At 49.1% G+C, this 16398-nt stretch overlaps 1 protein-coding gene across 1 annotated transcript in view; it reads right to left on the reverse strand.

The window, feature by feature from the left end:
- The window catches only part of LOC119463970 (transportin-3-like), a 59308-nt gene that overhangs the window by 15089 nt on the left and 27821 nt on the right, over window positions 1–16398 (reverse strand). Inside the window, exons 13-17 of the mRNA XM_037724793.2 lie at window positions 9950–10141; window positions 8527–8618; window positions 8051–8133; window positions 6878–7079; window positions 1389–1505 (exon numbers count right to left, since the gene is read on the reverse strand). Of these exons, the coding sequence (XP_037580721.2) occupies window positions 1389–1505; window positions 6878–7079; window positions 8051–8133; window positions 8527–8618; window positions 9950–10141 (686 nt within the window). The remainder of the gene's footprint in view (window positions 1–1388; window positions 1506–6877; window positions 7080–8050; window positions 8134–8526; window positions 8619–9949; window positions 10142–16398) is intronic.

Genomic DNA, 16398 nt, shown 5'->3' on the forward strand with positions numbered 1-16398 from the left:
AGAAAAGAAGTAAAAAGTGATCACAGATTATTTTGGTCAATAAATATTGTCAGTTACAAGTGCTTTCTAGCAACCCGGTCTCAATTCTTGCTGTGTTTCAATGACTTTCGTTAGTTCGAATTCGGTTTAATTTGAACTCGTTAAGTGTCCCTGTGGAATTCAAATTAACAAGCTTTTACTGTACATGTCTTGCTCTTAATCTCAACTGCTCAGCTTAATTTTAATAAAATGATCTCGCTGGAGCTTAGCCTCTCACGAATGTGCAGTGGGTAATCAGGGATGCCATTGTGGAAGGCTCCGGATTGATTATAACAACCTGGTGCTCCTTGGAATGCACCCAGAACACAGTACACAACCGTTTTACACGCAAGCATAAATGGCCCATTGTGAAGTCGGCGCTGTTTAGTGCGAAGCCATGAAGGAGCAGAGGAGGAAGGCGCTTGGAGGTAGAGAAGAGAATTGCACACTGGGGAAAGTACGAAGGAGCGTGCTGAGCGTGCAGCAAAGCAATGCCACCTAGAGGAAAGTCTAGGTCAAGTTAAGCGAAGTGGGGAAGGAGAAATGAGGTGAAGCTTTACGGAGAAGGAGGGTAGGTGGAGTGCACGTGTGCTGGGTTGACCTCCTCTGGCAGTTGCTATGGGTGCTGTGCGGTAATGGATGTACGGGTTCATCTCGTGATAGCGCCGTATGCTGTATGTGGGAGTGAAAGCGTGCGACGGCGAGCCGACGTTAGCGGCTCAATCTCCCGTGTGCAAGGATGGAAAGTGGGGAGAAAGTGCACTGTCTTCCCACCTGAATGGGTGGGGGGGGGAGTGTTTACTTCCACAGCTGCTGCTTATGGGGTGGCCGCCCAAGCCCCATCTTGAAAGCGATGCAGACAGTCTAGCCGTGAAGGCGCACCGAAGGTCGATAGTTTCATGTGCACTGTAGCACCCATACGCTTGTGTGTCCCCCGCATTCATGAAGCGAAACGTCACTGTAACTTGTTTGCATTCTGCCTCCATCTGAATGTCTGAGGCTGGTAATCAAACCCACAACCTCTAGCTTCAACATTGAACTAAATCTCGGCTCTTCACCTCGATTTCAACCTTAATCACATGACCAATCACATCCTCCCTTACGAGAGAATTTACAATTATGAGGCCCGTTTATTACGTTTATGAGGCCTCATAATTACTCTGCAATTATGAGGCCCGTTTAACTTATAAGCAGTATGTCTTATCTGCACTGATGGGTGGCCGAACAGCAGTTTCCAAAACTGTCCAGCTTATCAAGGAATTGAGATCTGAGACAGAATTATCTCCAATGAGTCTAATGGGTTGTAAAATGTTTGGCGCCACGTTAGACTCATTACGGGTGACAAACACTTTACGGGTGACCCCGCTCACCTGCAACATTTCGATGAGGCCTTGAACGCAACCTGCCTCCGAGCCATACTCGTCCACGAGAATGCTTCCCAGGTAGAGGAAGCAGGAGTGCTGGTGCACCTGGTACAACTGCACCATCTGTTGGCAAAGTGACGCACAGAGATCAAATTAAAGGGACACTCGAGCTCGACTATTAGTAGACCAGTTTAGATGATTAAAGTACTTTTTTTTTAAAACTGCATTCTCATTCATTTGGCGGAAATTGGTTCATGGTTACTGGAGAAAACACACTTTTTAATTTCACGCAGTGTCCTCGGCACCAGTGCACCCGTGTGACGACACATAATTCAAAGACTTTTCTCATATTTGGGCTGTTCTACCACAAACAAATGTGCCTAATTGAGTCTGGTTTCTTTTAGGGATGTGTGAATACCAAATATGTATACAGTAGAACGCCGCTGTTACGTTCCCGGGTGCTGCGTTTTCCCAGCTGTTACGTCGTTTTCGGCCGGTCCCGGCACAGCTCCCATAGAACCCAATGCATTGGTAACCCCGCTGTTACGTCGCAACTGTTCCCGCATCATACGTTGCGAACTGACACACCGCGCCGGCCCGAGCGGCCATTTTGACTTTTCATGTCGCTTGGCTTGGTTGCTTGACGATGGCATTGGCCGCCCAAAGTGCTGGGGGCGACATTTATTACGTATTTTCGGTTTCTACCAGCAAAAGTATGGCCTTTGATATACGCTTTTGCTATATAAAGATGATGTCTATGACGCGTTGCGGCCCTAAAATTGGTTTTGGCTCATAGATGTTCCGTATAAAGTCCAAGGGCGATAACGCCGTCGCCGCGCGCCGTATGCTTTCTTTCGCGCGCGAGACGCAGTCGTCGGCTCCCGTCGCACGCTTTCACTCGCACATACAGCATACGTCGCCGCGCGCCGTATGCTGTATGTGCGAGTGAAAGCGTGCGAGGGAAGCCGCGCGGCCGTATGCTGAATGTGCGAGTGAAAGCGTGCGAGGGGAGCCGACGACCCCGTCTCGCGCGCGAAAAAAAAAAGCAGGGAGGAAGCGCGCCTCCTTCCGTTGCGCTCGAGGCACCAGCGAGGGAGCAAGGGGGGGGGGGGGGGGGGTAGCGGGCAGCGTTGTGCTCTGGCATCATACTGCGCGGCGGCGCGCGCGTGGTCCCGCGGGCCGTATCTTGAAAGCGATCTGCGTGGGGGCAGATTCTACGCAGTGTAGGTGCGTCGGCGGCTCGTGGCTTTGTGCGTGCTGCGTGTTCTCGGCGCTCAGTTTGGGTTGAAGCAATAGACAACAGCACGAAGGTCACTTCGCTCGCTTCTGCAGCGGCGCTTAACTGCGCGTGTCCGCGCTCATCAAGTGTGATGTGTTCATGTTTGCCTGTGGGCGCTGACACCATGTTTATTAATTAGTTAATAACCGAATGTTTACAAGTTTATACAGACGATAAAACTACTATGCTTACTTTGTATAGCTCATCGCAATCGATACTTCGGCTGTCGGGCGAAACTACTTTTTGTCGCACGTAAGAATTAAAAAGAATATTGTGTGCAGTTCAACACTACTCCCATTTCTCAATTTTTCCTGTTTCCTGGCTCTTGCGTTTCCCGGCTCTTACGTTTTTTTTTTACGGTCCCGTGAAAAACGTAACAGCGGGGTTCTACTGTAGTAACTTTAGAATCGAATACAGTCAAGCCTTGCTATAACAAACATGGATATACAGTAAAAGCTCGATGATACTAATCTCACGGGGTCACGAAAAATATTCGTATTAGCCGAAATTCGTATTATCGAAACAATTAAAACTACTGTCGAATCTCGATAATTCGAACTCGAAGGGGCCCGAAAATTTGTTCGAATTAAAAGGACGTATTTTTGAAGTATTCGTGCACCATAGCACGATGCACGAACGGTGCGAGTCGTGAAATATCGCGGCGCGCAAGCGCATAGCAAGCACGGGCCACAAAACTGCCCACGCCGGCTAACGGTCGCTTCCCGATAAGGACGGAAAACGAAGCTTCTGGGAGCGAGCGGGCGGCGCCGGCACACGGGTGCGCGCGGAGACCATCGAAGGTGAGGGAGGAGGGCGGCTGGGAAGCGGATTTGGCCGCGTCAACTCCGCCACTTCGGTGGCTCCCCTCGCCCTCCCTCTCAACTCCCTCGTAGCTCTCTCACCTTCGACTCCGTGCGCACATCTCCGTGCGCGCCCGCCGCCGTGCTGGCGCCAGCTTATTTTAGCCGCCCCCTGAAGTTTCGTTTTCTGCCGTTATCGGGAAGCGGGCGTTTGTGGGCGTGGCAGTTTCGTTGGCCCGACTGTGCCTCCGCCGCTGCTTCCCTCTGCGCTGCTGCCGCAGCGTGCAAGGTCAACATGTGACTAGAAAATACAGTAAAACCTCGATAATTCGAACTCGGTTAATTCGAAATTTCGGTTAATTCGAAGAATTTGAGCGGTCCCGTCATTCTCTATGCAAATTTTACCGGATAATTTGAATGGCCCGCGCGGCTCTATTCGGATAATTCGAAGTTTCCGGCTAGTAGCAACGTGCGGCGGTTAGGTTAGGGCGCTCCGTACAGTCGCCAACCGATTTTCCGAGCTCGTGGGGACTGAAAAATAGTCCGGAAAACTCTGTTCGGCCGAAAAAAAAAAGTCATTAGTGCGGCTTACAAAAAATCTTTAATAATGCCCTGCCTCATGCCACGCTTGGAGAGGATCGACTTGCTTGGATTTGCGCAGCAATGACGTCGGCTCCGTGTACAGTCGACACGAACGCCACCGCGTTGGCGATCTCCGCCAACGGAGTTCGCCATGGAGATCCAAGAAACGAGCTTCGCACCGCTTAGCTCTCGCGAAGGTACAGGAGGTAGCGCCGATCACGGAGACATGGGTCTCCGAGACACCTGCTCGGTGTACACGCCACGTTCAAAATAGCAACCGAAACTTGAGGGGGAAAAAAAAAAAACACTGAATTAACACGCGTGGTGTCAGCGCGCACGAGCGAGCGAGCGCGGCCGCCGCAGCCAGCGAGCGAAAGTTCGTGCGGTCTATATCGCTTCAACGGAAACTGAGCGGCGAGAGCCAGAGCCGTCTGGAGATCGCGTTCAAGATACGGTGCACGCGAGAAACCGCTCCGGCGCCAAGTACCCAGTTGTTAGAAGAGTAGAAGTCGCCCCCCCCCCCCCCCCCTCCCTTACCCCCACGGCCTTTCGAACGAGGGAGGAAGTCGCGTTTACGCTCCGCCGTGCGTTCGCTCTCCATGAAAGCGCGCGTCCCCCGCGCGCTGTCACTCGCACATACGGCGGGCGCGCGGCGATGATTTTATCGCCTTTGGACTTTGTATGGATCCTCAGGGCGGCGACGCCGACGGCGAAAATACGCTTGAAGTGTCCAAATAATTGCTGTCGCAATAAAAAAAAAAAAAATCCCACAATAAATGGTTACAACGATGGCATGGCCTCCGAGACTGGAGGATTGCGCGAGCTCTCTATTGATAACGCGCGTTCTAATCTTGGAGGCATACAGCGAGCCACTGGAATTCAAGCCAGTGCAAAATCCAACATGGCGGCCTCCAGGATTGGGTAGCGCGGCTAGGAAAGAGCGATTTAGTCCGCAAAATCGAACTTTGGGGTCTCAATTCGTCCGAAAAATTGGGTGCGAAAATGCATGAACTCAATGGGAACCCTGATGGTGCATTTTTGAAGTCCGGAATATCCAGCAAGTCCAAATTTTTGGAGTTAAGCACCACCACGCCCGCTTTCGCGGCAGTTATCGATTCCGTGAACATCGTCCGCAACTTTGTTGAGTGCAGTGCGGGTGATATTTGTATGCTACGTTTTTTTGAGCCAGCTGGAGCATGGCACTAGGGGCGGCGAACCAGCGCGCCAAGTAATCCCGCATCGGTGATTACTTTGAGTAATTTTTCTCGGACATGGAAAATAAAGGTGATTTCTTTTGCGGCAAGTTCTTGCTTGTTTTCTTTTTTTATGATTCATTTCGGTTAATTCGAAAATCCGCTTAATTCGAAGAATTTTCGCGGTCCGGTGACCTTCGAATTATCGAGGTTTTACTGTAGAGGAGAAGGGTTCACTGCCATTTTATCCGCGTGGCGGAGACGTCGGCGCTAGTGTGTGCTAGAATACGGTTGTCTAGAACACTCTAGTCGGCACGTACACGCTTGTTCCGGCGCGATGCAGAAACGGCGACCTTGCAATTTGAGAGAGGGGGAAATATCCGCCGCGGATTATTTTTTTTCCCCCATTCCTTCGCGCGCGGCATTGAGGGGTCTCTCCTGAGCTTTTGCTCTACGGCAGTGTCGGAGCAATGCCGGTCGGAGGCGCCGCCGCGTTATTTGGCGCGCTGCTAAGAGCATTGTCGGTGCGCGGTATGTTCGAAATAAGCGTGTTCGAATTAACGAGATTCGACTGTAGCTAAATTAAAGAGTCAGAGGTGAACTCACTCAGGCACATGTACGTAAAAAGCATTTATTTCTTGAAGCGTCACCGCTTCAATCTCTTCGCGCCCAGTCGCGGAGTCCGCACTGTCCGGCGCCACGCCTCCGCACCAAAAGAGAAGGCGAGAAAGCGCGTGACTGCGCGCTGTTCTCTTTCGCGGCCGTCGGTGGGGCGGCGTTTATTCGTATCAACCGACGCAGGCTGAAAATCGATTCGTAACAACCGTTCTATAGCACGTTGCAAAGTAATGGGGCTCGGCCGGGACCACAGAAAAATTCGTATCATCCGGAAATTCGTATTAGCCGTGATCGTATCATCGAGCTTTTACTGTAACGAATAATAAAATAAAAGAAAGTAACTTTGAGAATTGGTTGGTCATGCTTTATTTCAAGGGAGTATTGTCCTGCTACAGTTGAGCCCGGATATAACAAACGCTTTCGTCGTACAAGATATGTTTGCTGTATCGGAAGTTTATTATAGTTGGACTTCACCTTAAAAATACTGATAAAAAACAGAATGAGATGTCGAAAAACCTTTTCTTTCTCCAAAATAACACACACCGTGCTTGCCATGGCTCCAATCGCTCGTCAAGGTTTGCTTCAGTAGTATCGATCCAATAATGGTGCTTTCTGAATTTGGGAACCTGTGGACGTGGCCGTATGTAAAACCTTTTCCACAAGCAAGATGCTTGAGGAAGGCTATGAAGGTTAAGAATAGATGCTGAAACCAGTAGAGCACTAAGTTGGAGGCTTGCTGGTTTCTTAGTTATCCTCATCACTAGAAGCGTCTATGTCAGGAAGATGTTATAGCTCTCTAATAATTTCTATATTAGAGATGGTCTCCGAGACATCTACGTCAGCAGCAAAATTCATCCACTGTTCGCCCAAGTCGGCAAGGCTTTATTTGACGACTAGCGTCTACAAGGCCGAGCCAATGTCCCCCACTTTGTTTTCATAGATGAGTAGTACATTTTCCCAGTTTTTTTCTTGCATATTTTTTCCAAAACCTATGAACAAGGTTCTACTGTAGCATTGCCGCACCTGTGTGACGAGGGGCTGCAGCAGGGAGTGCGAGTGCCGGCCAATGCAGCGCACCGCAAACCGAATGCAGCGGCAGCATTGCTCGGTGATCTTCTCGTCGGCCTGGTACCGGTGGCATGCTTGAGACAACACCGGCCACACCTCCTCCACCACGGGCTGACAGGGATGTGGCTGGCCCAACGGTATGTTCACATTGGTGTTCCTGCACACAGGGTTTCGATGACAGCCATCAGCTCTGTCCGTTAAGTCGTTTCACTTTTTAAAGCAACACTTTTCTTGCAAACACTCCCGAACTTTGCTCACTGTGGGTGCTGCTGGCATGTCAAATAGCTGAACACAGGACAGCATACATATAATGAGTATACACACAGGAACCACCATACGTCGTCAGCGTGTCCCTCTCGCATTTACTGCTAAACTGTCACTGAACTTAAATTTTAAAGTCAGCTTTGCTGCACATTTTTATTTAAAGTCCTTCGACGCTATAGTACGGCTGCGTTACACGGTAAAGCATACGAGTGCCGTGAAAGTGGTTTTGGTTTTGCATCCAATAGCACCGCGCAGGCATTCTGTGACCAAAATTTTTTGTTAAAAAAAAGAGAGACGCTGCACATCAGGATCAGATATATACTGTAATCTGATATTGTGAGCTACTGTTATTGCTTGAAAATGTACGTAGGGCAGGCCGAAAAAAGACATTTTTGATGGGAGATGCCGTGCGTTCAATGCATTTACTGCCCCCTAAGCTCTGCCGAAACAAATGCTGCTACTAAAAGGGTCACTATTGGGGTCACTTTACGGGCCACTTTAGGGGTCAGACATGTGCACACTGACTGGTCAAGTTCGAATTATCCAACGAAGAAAAATTTTAGGATCAAAATAATCAAAGTTTGGGCCCATAGAAATGCATGGGCGCTGGCAGTAACCTTCGGTCGGTACCAAATGTCCCGAAAGATCAAATTAAGTGGTGTCAAATTAACGGAAGTCTACTGTATTGGCATAAGGAACTTAAGATCCCCGACGTTACTAGCATTACCATCGCTCGTGTGGCTTGGGTATTATAAACATTCACAACACGGAAACTGGTCGAGAATAACAATACCAGACAGAAATGACAAGAGCACCAGCTATACCGATGCCATACCTTAAAAAATGCTAGTCATCAGTACTCACCTGAAGATGGCTGCCAGCCTGTCAAGATAGATGATCGGCTCAGACCGGCTTCCCTCGGCATTAGTCTCTTCTGCATTCATGACCTGCAGAGCACATGCGCATCACTACAGGCCTCGAGCAGAACACAAGTGGCCCAAAATGTGTATTGTATACACCAGGAGTGGTATTCTAAAACGATCCACTTTGGCGATACTATCGCCTTGGAGATAGTCACATTCAGTAAATCAACCTGCTGCTTACCCGTAACGTCAGCATGCACTGTCAACACACGCTCTCTTATAGCATACTTATAGCTGTGACAGTTATGACAGGCCTGTGACAGGCTTGGCTTCTGGAATAAGTGGGTCTGTCTGACCAACTCTGCTGACCTGAGCTGACCTCTGCTGACCACTGAGTTCTGCTAACCGTGCCAAAACAAAAGCATGCACACAAAAGAAAGAATAAAGAAGCTGGACCATGCAGGTATGGAGTCTCACCCGTGTCAGACGCTCAGTCTGGAGCCTGCACATTTGCCGCATGCCGTCCGTGACCTGTTCAGGACTCATCTTGGCCAGAACCAAGACAGCACCTGCAAGAAAGCCAGCATTGAGCAAAACTTCACTAAGGATACGAATACAATGCAGACGATTCCATTTATAACAATGCCACTTAGGAGAAAGGCATTAACAATGGAAAACCAAAGCAATGTCAACTTTTTTACATTATTTAGAATGATAGAGTGATGAGCGAGGTGGCACAATCAGCTGGGAACGAGTGGCGTTTGAGTTGTCTTTTCTGTTCCTCTTGTGCGTGAGTTTTTTTATGCCTGCCATTTCAAGCTATAATGCCTTCTATGGTAAAATAAACTGCTTACTACGATGCTGCCATGCCAAGCCAAGCTGTAAGTTATACCAATGTGAATATTACAAGCCAGCGAGATGGGAAAGAAAGATTGGGGGTGAGCTCCACATCTTCACATGATGGCACGCACAGCTAAGTGGCTAAACAGCTTCGCAGCACAAGCTGAATTGAAATTGTTTAGTTGTGAAGTAATAGCTTTAGCGGTGATTCTTCTCTGCAAACAAGTCCCCTCAGGGCACAGAGCAAAAGCTGTGGGGATCACAGAAAAGGGTAATCTAACAATCTAGATTGATTGAAATGTTTAATTCTAAAGTTGCTAGCAACACAAATGTAATGATGTGAGCCAGAACACTGCGCACGTGAAAAAGGGCGGAAGAAAACATGCACCTTCCATCTGAGCATGCTGTTCTGCTCGGTGCTGACTTAGTGCTATCGCCGAATTATTCGCCAATCTCCCATAATGATTACTTGCAACAAATACTGTGGTCACCATCATCACATGTGGTGCTACACGCTCCTGCGAACTACAGGGCACAGACTTTCATTCGAGTCCCCTGGAGCTGGCCGGAAACTTGTTTTGGCACCGAAGCTCCTACTGCTGTGATGACTAATCGAAAGGACTGTATGCCAAGCATCGCCGTAAAGAGCCAGCCATGGTACCACTGTCACAAGGCTCTGCTAGCTAACCAATTGGCTAGCAATTCAGGCTAGCAAGTGGGGCAGGCGCACGCACTGTGGTAATGAAAATGACCTTTAAGTTCTTGTGCGTTTTTTTATTGACAGCAGTTTGGATGTGCCTGCTGCAATGAATGTCACCGATACTGGAACTCGTCTGGTCCACTTCTTGCCCCATGTTTTTCGCCTGTTCCAGGACTTTAGTGTGTCTGGTTCATGCTGTTTACACAACCATGAACTCATACAAACTCTTCCAACATTCAGTTCTCGAGGCTACACAGAGCCCGATAACCTCTCCTCTATTCTACAAATACATTCTTTCTGTTTCATCAGAGAGATCACCCTCTTCATCCTCCCACCAAAACAGATGTGGATAATGCGCACCTTTGAGCAGCCCTAGAGCAGCGCTGGTCGAGACACTCAGCGTGTCTACAGCGCTGACAATGTGCAGTAGCGCCGGGAAGTGTGCCACCATCTGGGACCGGCAGGTGGCGCACACATTCTGCAGGGAGGCTGCCGCCACGCTCGCCAGGCTCTGCGTCTGCAGAGCCTGCAGCAGGAACGTCAGCACTGGATCTGCAAAGGGAAGATGGAGAGAGTTAGTCAAGCACAGTGGAGTGGTTACAAGAGACAGGCCAACATTGCAGAATTTTTTAATTTTTGCGCCACAGTAGCTTTTTGCAATGTTATCAAGAAGTCCACGATGAACGCGACTTTCCACCCCCCCCCCCCCCCCCCCCAAAAAAAAGGGGTGATCATCTCCTCGGGAAACGTCAACGTCCAACTTTATAAGCATATAGACCCTTTTCACAGAGTAGTTGGCTCTAGAGCAACAGGATGACGCTTTCGGCGGCACATCGCACGTTGCCTCAAGAGAAAGCAGGCAAATGTGAAATCATTACTGCTTCTTTCCTGTTACTATGCAATCAGCTGTCAGAAATGCAACTGGGTGATCGATAATGCACTGTGTTTCGTTCATGCTGTAAAATGTGGGACAGTAGAGGGAAGACGTGTGCTGCAGTTGGCTGCAAAAATAGTGACTGGCATTCAAGAGTGGAATCAATCTGTGTGGTCAACTTCACGGCCACTGCTGCACAAGGACTGTCTGTTTTGCCAGCCCTTCGCGATGCACAGCTTTCCTCGAGGATAAAAAAAAAGTTCACTCATCCGCCAGTGTTGTATCGCTAATCTCCAAAGAGAGGACTTCAACCACAGAATGTCGGCAAAAGTGAGTACCGCTCGCTACATTATGACAAGGAGAGTAGCGCCGCTTCCTCCTGGCATAGTAAGTTCCTCAGTGTTATCTACAAACATACACCCCCAACTCACACGTAAGCTTGCCCCCACTATATTGCCACATATCAAGAACAAGTGATTGGGTGCTCACTTGAATCAATGCGCCGAAGCATAGATGATGGACTACGCCGATAGCACACAAATGTTCCAAGCTGAACATCTTGTGATGGTCCAAAGAGTAAGCGAGTGACTAGTGATAAGTCATTGCTGCAAGCTATTACAAAGTACAGAACATTTAGTTTCAAAGGATGGTGCTCGGCAAGAACAAATTTATCGCAACTGAGCACACCCGCGAGTGATTAGGCAGAAAACAATCGATAAGATAGTGACCACACCTAGGAATGTTAGAGAGTCAGAAACATGACAAGCCGCTGCCTCAAAGTGTTCGGAAAATAAAGAACGAAGAGCAAAAGACACTGACCCTGATTTAATACAGAATCGGAAAGTTTGGACAGCTTGGAATATAATTCTAGCCCCTTTGTTGTGCAAGCACCATATATACGCTGCTTCACTGATTAGGCAGTGCGTAATGAGCTCCCAAAGCGCTTACATATCCTCTGAAGCTGTGGCCAAAGCTTCGGGTCGTCCACTCAGTCACCGTCTACGATATCTGCCAAAACAGCGGTTTGCTGAGCCGCACTGGCGTCATGCACATCCATTGTAAGCACGGTCAGCGTAAACAGCATGGCGTGGCTCGTGCATTGGCGCATGCACCGGTGCGACATCGAATGTCACGACAGCGTCACTCTCGTTTTTGTGCAATTGTCTGTACGACACTGCGTGCATTACGCCTGTTTCAACAATTTTAAACGACCATCTATGTCCTTCCAATACGGGAAAAATGGCCGCTCAAGCGTTCCTGTCAACGCGGCCCGAGTAGGCGAGAACGCTGCAACACGCGCTACTGCCACGCAATGTCGCAAAGGTTCGGCTGTTAGGTTCGCCATTATTGCGAGATCACAGTTCGGCAGCGATTCGTTTCCACGTTGTTGATTGCTGATAACGGTTTGCGGTGACGTTTTGACTTTCGAACATCACATTTTTCCGCCCGAAGCTCTTGTGCGGCTGACATGCAGTCGTAATGCCGAGACCATGATGTCCCAGACCTTTGCAGAATGGCGGAATGCCGCGATAGGTTCTGAAGTTTACGCTCCGGAAAAACTGAACGCTTCATTCTCTTGTGCAGAACACAGTCATGTCCCACTGGTAGTAAAATTCATCCCGAGCTCTCATATTAAGAACGGCGGCTGCACTTGCTTGAAGTTTCGAAATGTATGATGCCACATTTCGTTCTTTAGATAAACGTTTCTAACACAAGTTTGCAGCTAGATGCGGGAACGCACCGGTAATAAAAATGACACTGAAAATCTGGTTTTTGGACCAAAACGCTGCCGAATTGGAACTGCTGATGCCAGATTCAATGTGGTTAATGTTTTAGTATTTTTAAGGGTGAGTCCATAATGAACTACTGATATAGCGACCAATTATCGCGGAACTATCGAGTTCATTATAAACGGGTTCGGGTGTAACTGGAAGAAATCATTGACGGTTTTCACGGTATTCAAATTAGATTTGGAAACTTTACTATGAGCACCTTTAGCAATGAGCTGTGGGCATTACCCTGACATTCGATAATGGTCTACTTTGCCACCTGTTACCAAAGACAGTATTGATATATCAAACTTTAGGGGACTATGGCAAATTGTTCATTATTCTGAAAGTTCATTATAGTGAAATCCTCAACATTAACCATTACGCCCATCAAACCGTCAGTGCATGCACCCCCAATGCACCATATAGTAACAGTGGCACGTGCAGAAGAAACCACAGCACCGGCAAAACTATCGGCAAGAAGGAAGTTCCATCTCACCTCCAAAGCACATGTGCTTTGTCTTTTTTTTTTAACATCTCTTGCCCTTGACACTGCAACTGTCTCGCTCTAGGTCGGCACCCGAACTAGTATTCCAAAATGCACACGGGCGTAAATGACACCGTCTTTCTGGACAGGATAGGCCACGTGGCATCCCTGCGAGCATGGAGGTTAAATTTCTCTGCCCACACAATGGCACGACCAGCCGCGTAAAGAAGCACAAAAGAAAGAACAGCCAGGAAGAAGAAGCGTGCAGGAAGAAGGAAGAGATGCCTCCGTTGCTAGGCAACGGAGGCATGCATTCAGGTGGAGTATGCATTTGCAAAACCTGATGCGTCGTCGCCTCCAAAACAAAAAGGGAGAAGCTCCTCCCGCACCGTCTCAGGTTTCCGAACCCATGCGTCTGCTAGCCTACTGTTCCGGCTGCCATGAAGGATACACTGAAATCTAAGGATCCCCAGATTTCTGAATATGAATTCGTAGTACCGAGGCGGCTCTGTCAACACGACCACTGTTACGTTCGGCGACCAGCGGGGGCAGCGATCTTGGAAGTATCTCCTGTTTACCTGCGACGGATTGCTTCAGGAGGCTGAAAAGCCGTCCCGCCGGGATAGATCAGCGGCGACATCATGTCTCTACACCTTTCAAAGAGTACGTGGACACTATAGGAAGAGCAGACTCTTGGAAAAGGGCCCTACTACAACACTTTCTCACGGCCGCTCAACAGAGCAGCTGGCCGCCAAGGCCGTTCTCCAACCCCGTCGATGGCTGGCCCATTCCAGGAACAACAGACGCATCAGTTCAAGTCAGGCGCGACGCCACCTGTCTACGAGTGTCCCCTCCTTTATGTGGGGGAGTGAGCAGTGCGTGCCCGAGGGCACTTCTCCGAATGTGGTCGGGAAACGAAGGCGCCAGGGGAATTATGCGCACCCTCGCCCTCAAGGCGGACCATCGGTGACTCTCGATGCTCTGATTGGAGGATGGTGGGACCGCAGCTTGGACAAGGATTTTAAGAGACTTTTGCGGGTCATCGGGAGTGCTCTCCCAGCTGCCCTGAGATGTAGCCAATGCTTCGATCCAGTCATGCTAGACTGATGAGACGTAACGTCTCGTTCTCCTATTTCTCATGTAAACAATGTAAATAAACCCACTGTACTCTTCAATCTCGATGAGTACCTGTTCCTCCCTTCAACGTCTTCAGGGTCAGCATGGACCCTGAAGACGTTGAATGGGCCAGCTACCACTTTGGATATGCCCGACTCCAACTCTTACAACTGCTGACGAGGCAACGTCCCCAACTCCAACAACTGGTGGACAGCGGTGAGATTGACCTCGCGGACCTTCGAATAGACCACGACTGCCAGCTCCAACACCACTAAAACTGAATAATGATCGCTATTCTTAAAAGTTCGGTATTTCGAAGTTCGGAGTACTGAATTACTTTTACATTGGAACAATAAGCATTTAACACCTGGAGTTCTTTAATGTACAGTGTAATCTCGATGATACGATCACGGCTAATACGAATTACCGGATGATACAAATTTTTCTGTGGCCCCGGCCGAGCCCCATTACTTTGCAACGTGCTAGAGAATGGTTGTTACAAATCGATTTTCAACCCGCGTCGGTTGATACGAATAAACGCCGCCCCACTGACGGCCGCGCAAGAGAACAGCGCGCAGTCTCCCTTTCTCTTTTGGTGCGGAGGCGTGGAGACGCGGCGCTAGACAGCGCGGAGGCCGCGACTGGGTGTGAAGAGTTTTAAGCGGTGGCGCTTTTGTTGCTTTTGTGCTTTTCCTCCTTTTCCGCATGCCATCGGACGGAGTGGCTGCTGTGCTTCGGGCTGCGTTCTTCGTGTTTGCGCGATTTTGCCTAGTCGCAGCTAGCTATGTCTACCGAGGTACGATCTCGGCTGATTCACACGGCCGTACGCCGAGGCGCGGGAGCCTCCGTTCGCACGTCTTCCGTCGACTGCGTTATCGGTGCCGATGGCAAAGGGCGATTGTCGTTTTCGCTGCTGGAGTCACACGGTGCAAGATAGTGCGGCACGTAATCCACGGTGCAAGGTAGCAAGACACGTTCAGTCGGGTGCCCCTCCGCTTCTCCCGCTAATCGCCGTATTTTTCTTGCCGTCGGAGGCTTGCGCTTCCGTATTCCGAAGACATGCTTCGTCCAAAATTTCTTCTCCAACAAGCAACGATCCGTCACTAACCTGGAAGCTCTCAGTAATCCGAATTCTGCCTGTCAAGTGAAGACGTCGGTGTGGTTTACAAAGCAGGCAACTACGGTTGCCATCTTGCCCCTGCCACAGCAGCAGCCAATGGAGAGACGCCCTTCAGTACAGCAGCCAATCGGAGGCCCGCTTTCATCGGAGGGCCCGTATGATTACCTATTGCAGACCTGCGCTTCTTTTGTGTTTGTGCGTTTGTTACAAGATGGCGACAATGGACGAAATGAGAATCGTAACAGCGAAACTTTGAGCTTTCGAACGATACCAAGATGGCGGCGCTCGGTGGCGGGAAATAAGAGATATGTCTCCGTGAACTGCGGTGATCTGGCGCGATTTAACGCTGTTTTCTCGCCCTGCGCATTAACGAATTAATCTTTTTCGGCCACTTTTAGTGCGTTTTCAGCCAAACCATTTTGATACAGAGTAGATTAGGCGTTGCAGATACCAAAACGCGTGGTTTTCAAAAATAAATTTTTCTCGCGATTTTCACGATCCGATCCCCGCGTCCCCCCTAATTTAGCTAGTTTTAATTGTGTTTCGATGATACGAATTTCGGCTAATACGAATATTTTTCGTGACCCCGTGAGATTCGTATCATCGAGATTCCACTGTAATCTGAATCTAAGCAAGGGGTTTCTGAAATGTTCGTTAATCTGAAAACTTTGTTCACAGTAACGAGGTTTCACGGTAAAATATATATTGTAGGGTTTAATGGTCAGAAACTGCCTAGTGGGTTATGAGGGACAACGTAGTCGAAGGCTCAAGATTAAGCTCGACCACCTACGGTTAAAGAGCACAGCCTACCATGGTCGGCTCAGGTTCAATGAACCCCTTTGTAGAAAACTAACGAGACGCGAAGAAACCAGACAGAGAGCTCATCGTTTCAACCTCTTCATCTTCTCTTCGCAGTGCCCGCCTGTGCGCGTTTGTCTTTTTCTACCTACTCTCGCCGCCCAGTAGCGTTGTCCAATTCGCGCTTGTACGAATTCTGCACTGGCCTCCTTATAAACTTCCCATCTTGAGCTTTCACATGGCAGGCTCAGGTTATTCCACCTTGGCCAGGGAAGACATCCACGACTCGTCCCAGTGGCCAAATACTTCTAGAGAATATAGGCTCCTCGATGAGGTCACGTCGCGTAGCCTGAGCACTTAGAGCTCCGTAGTCACTGTTGGTTGGCTCTGGGGAGGCAGAAAATGAATGTCTGACACGCAAATGCGCAGGACATATTGGAAAGGGCTTTGTAGTGTCCGTATTTTCAAGTCGGCCACTAAGTCAAAGCTACCCACTGTGATCCAGGTAAGGGTAGAGATCGCGCAATACAGAGTGTTTCTTGACAGTGTCTCTAAGCCGAAGGTGTTCAATATCATTCGCGAATACTTCGAGCTGGACACGACAGATCCTGAACATTTCAGCCAAGTTTAGCTCCTCTGTCGAAA

Source organism: Dermacentor silvarum, chromosome 9 (assembly GCF_013339745.2).
Source record: "Dermacentor silvarum isolate Dsil-2018 chromosome 9, BIME_Dsil_1.4, whole genome shotgun sequence".
Classification (NCBI taxonomy): Eukaryota; Metazoa; Arthropoda; class Arachnida; order Ixodida; family Ixodidae; genus Dermacentor; species Dermacentor silvarum.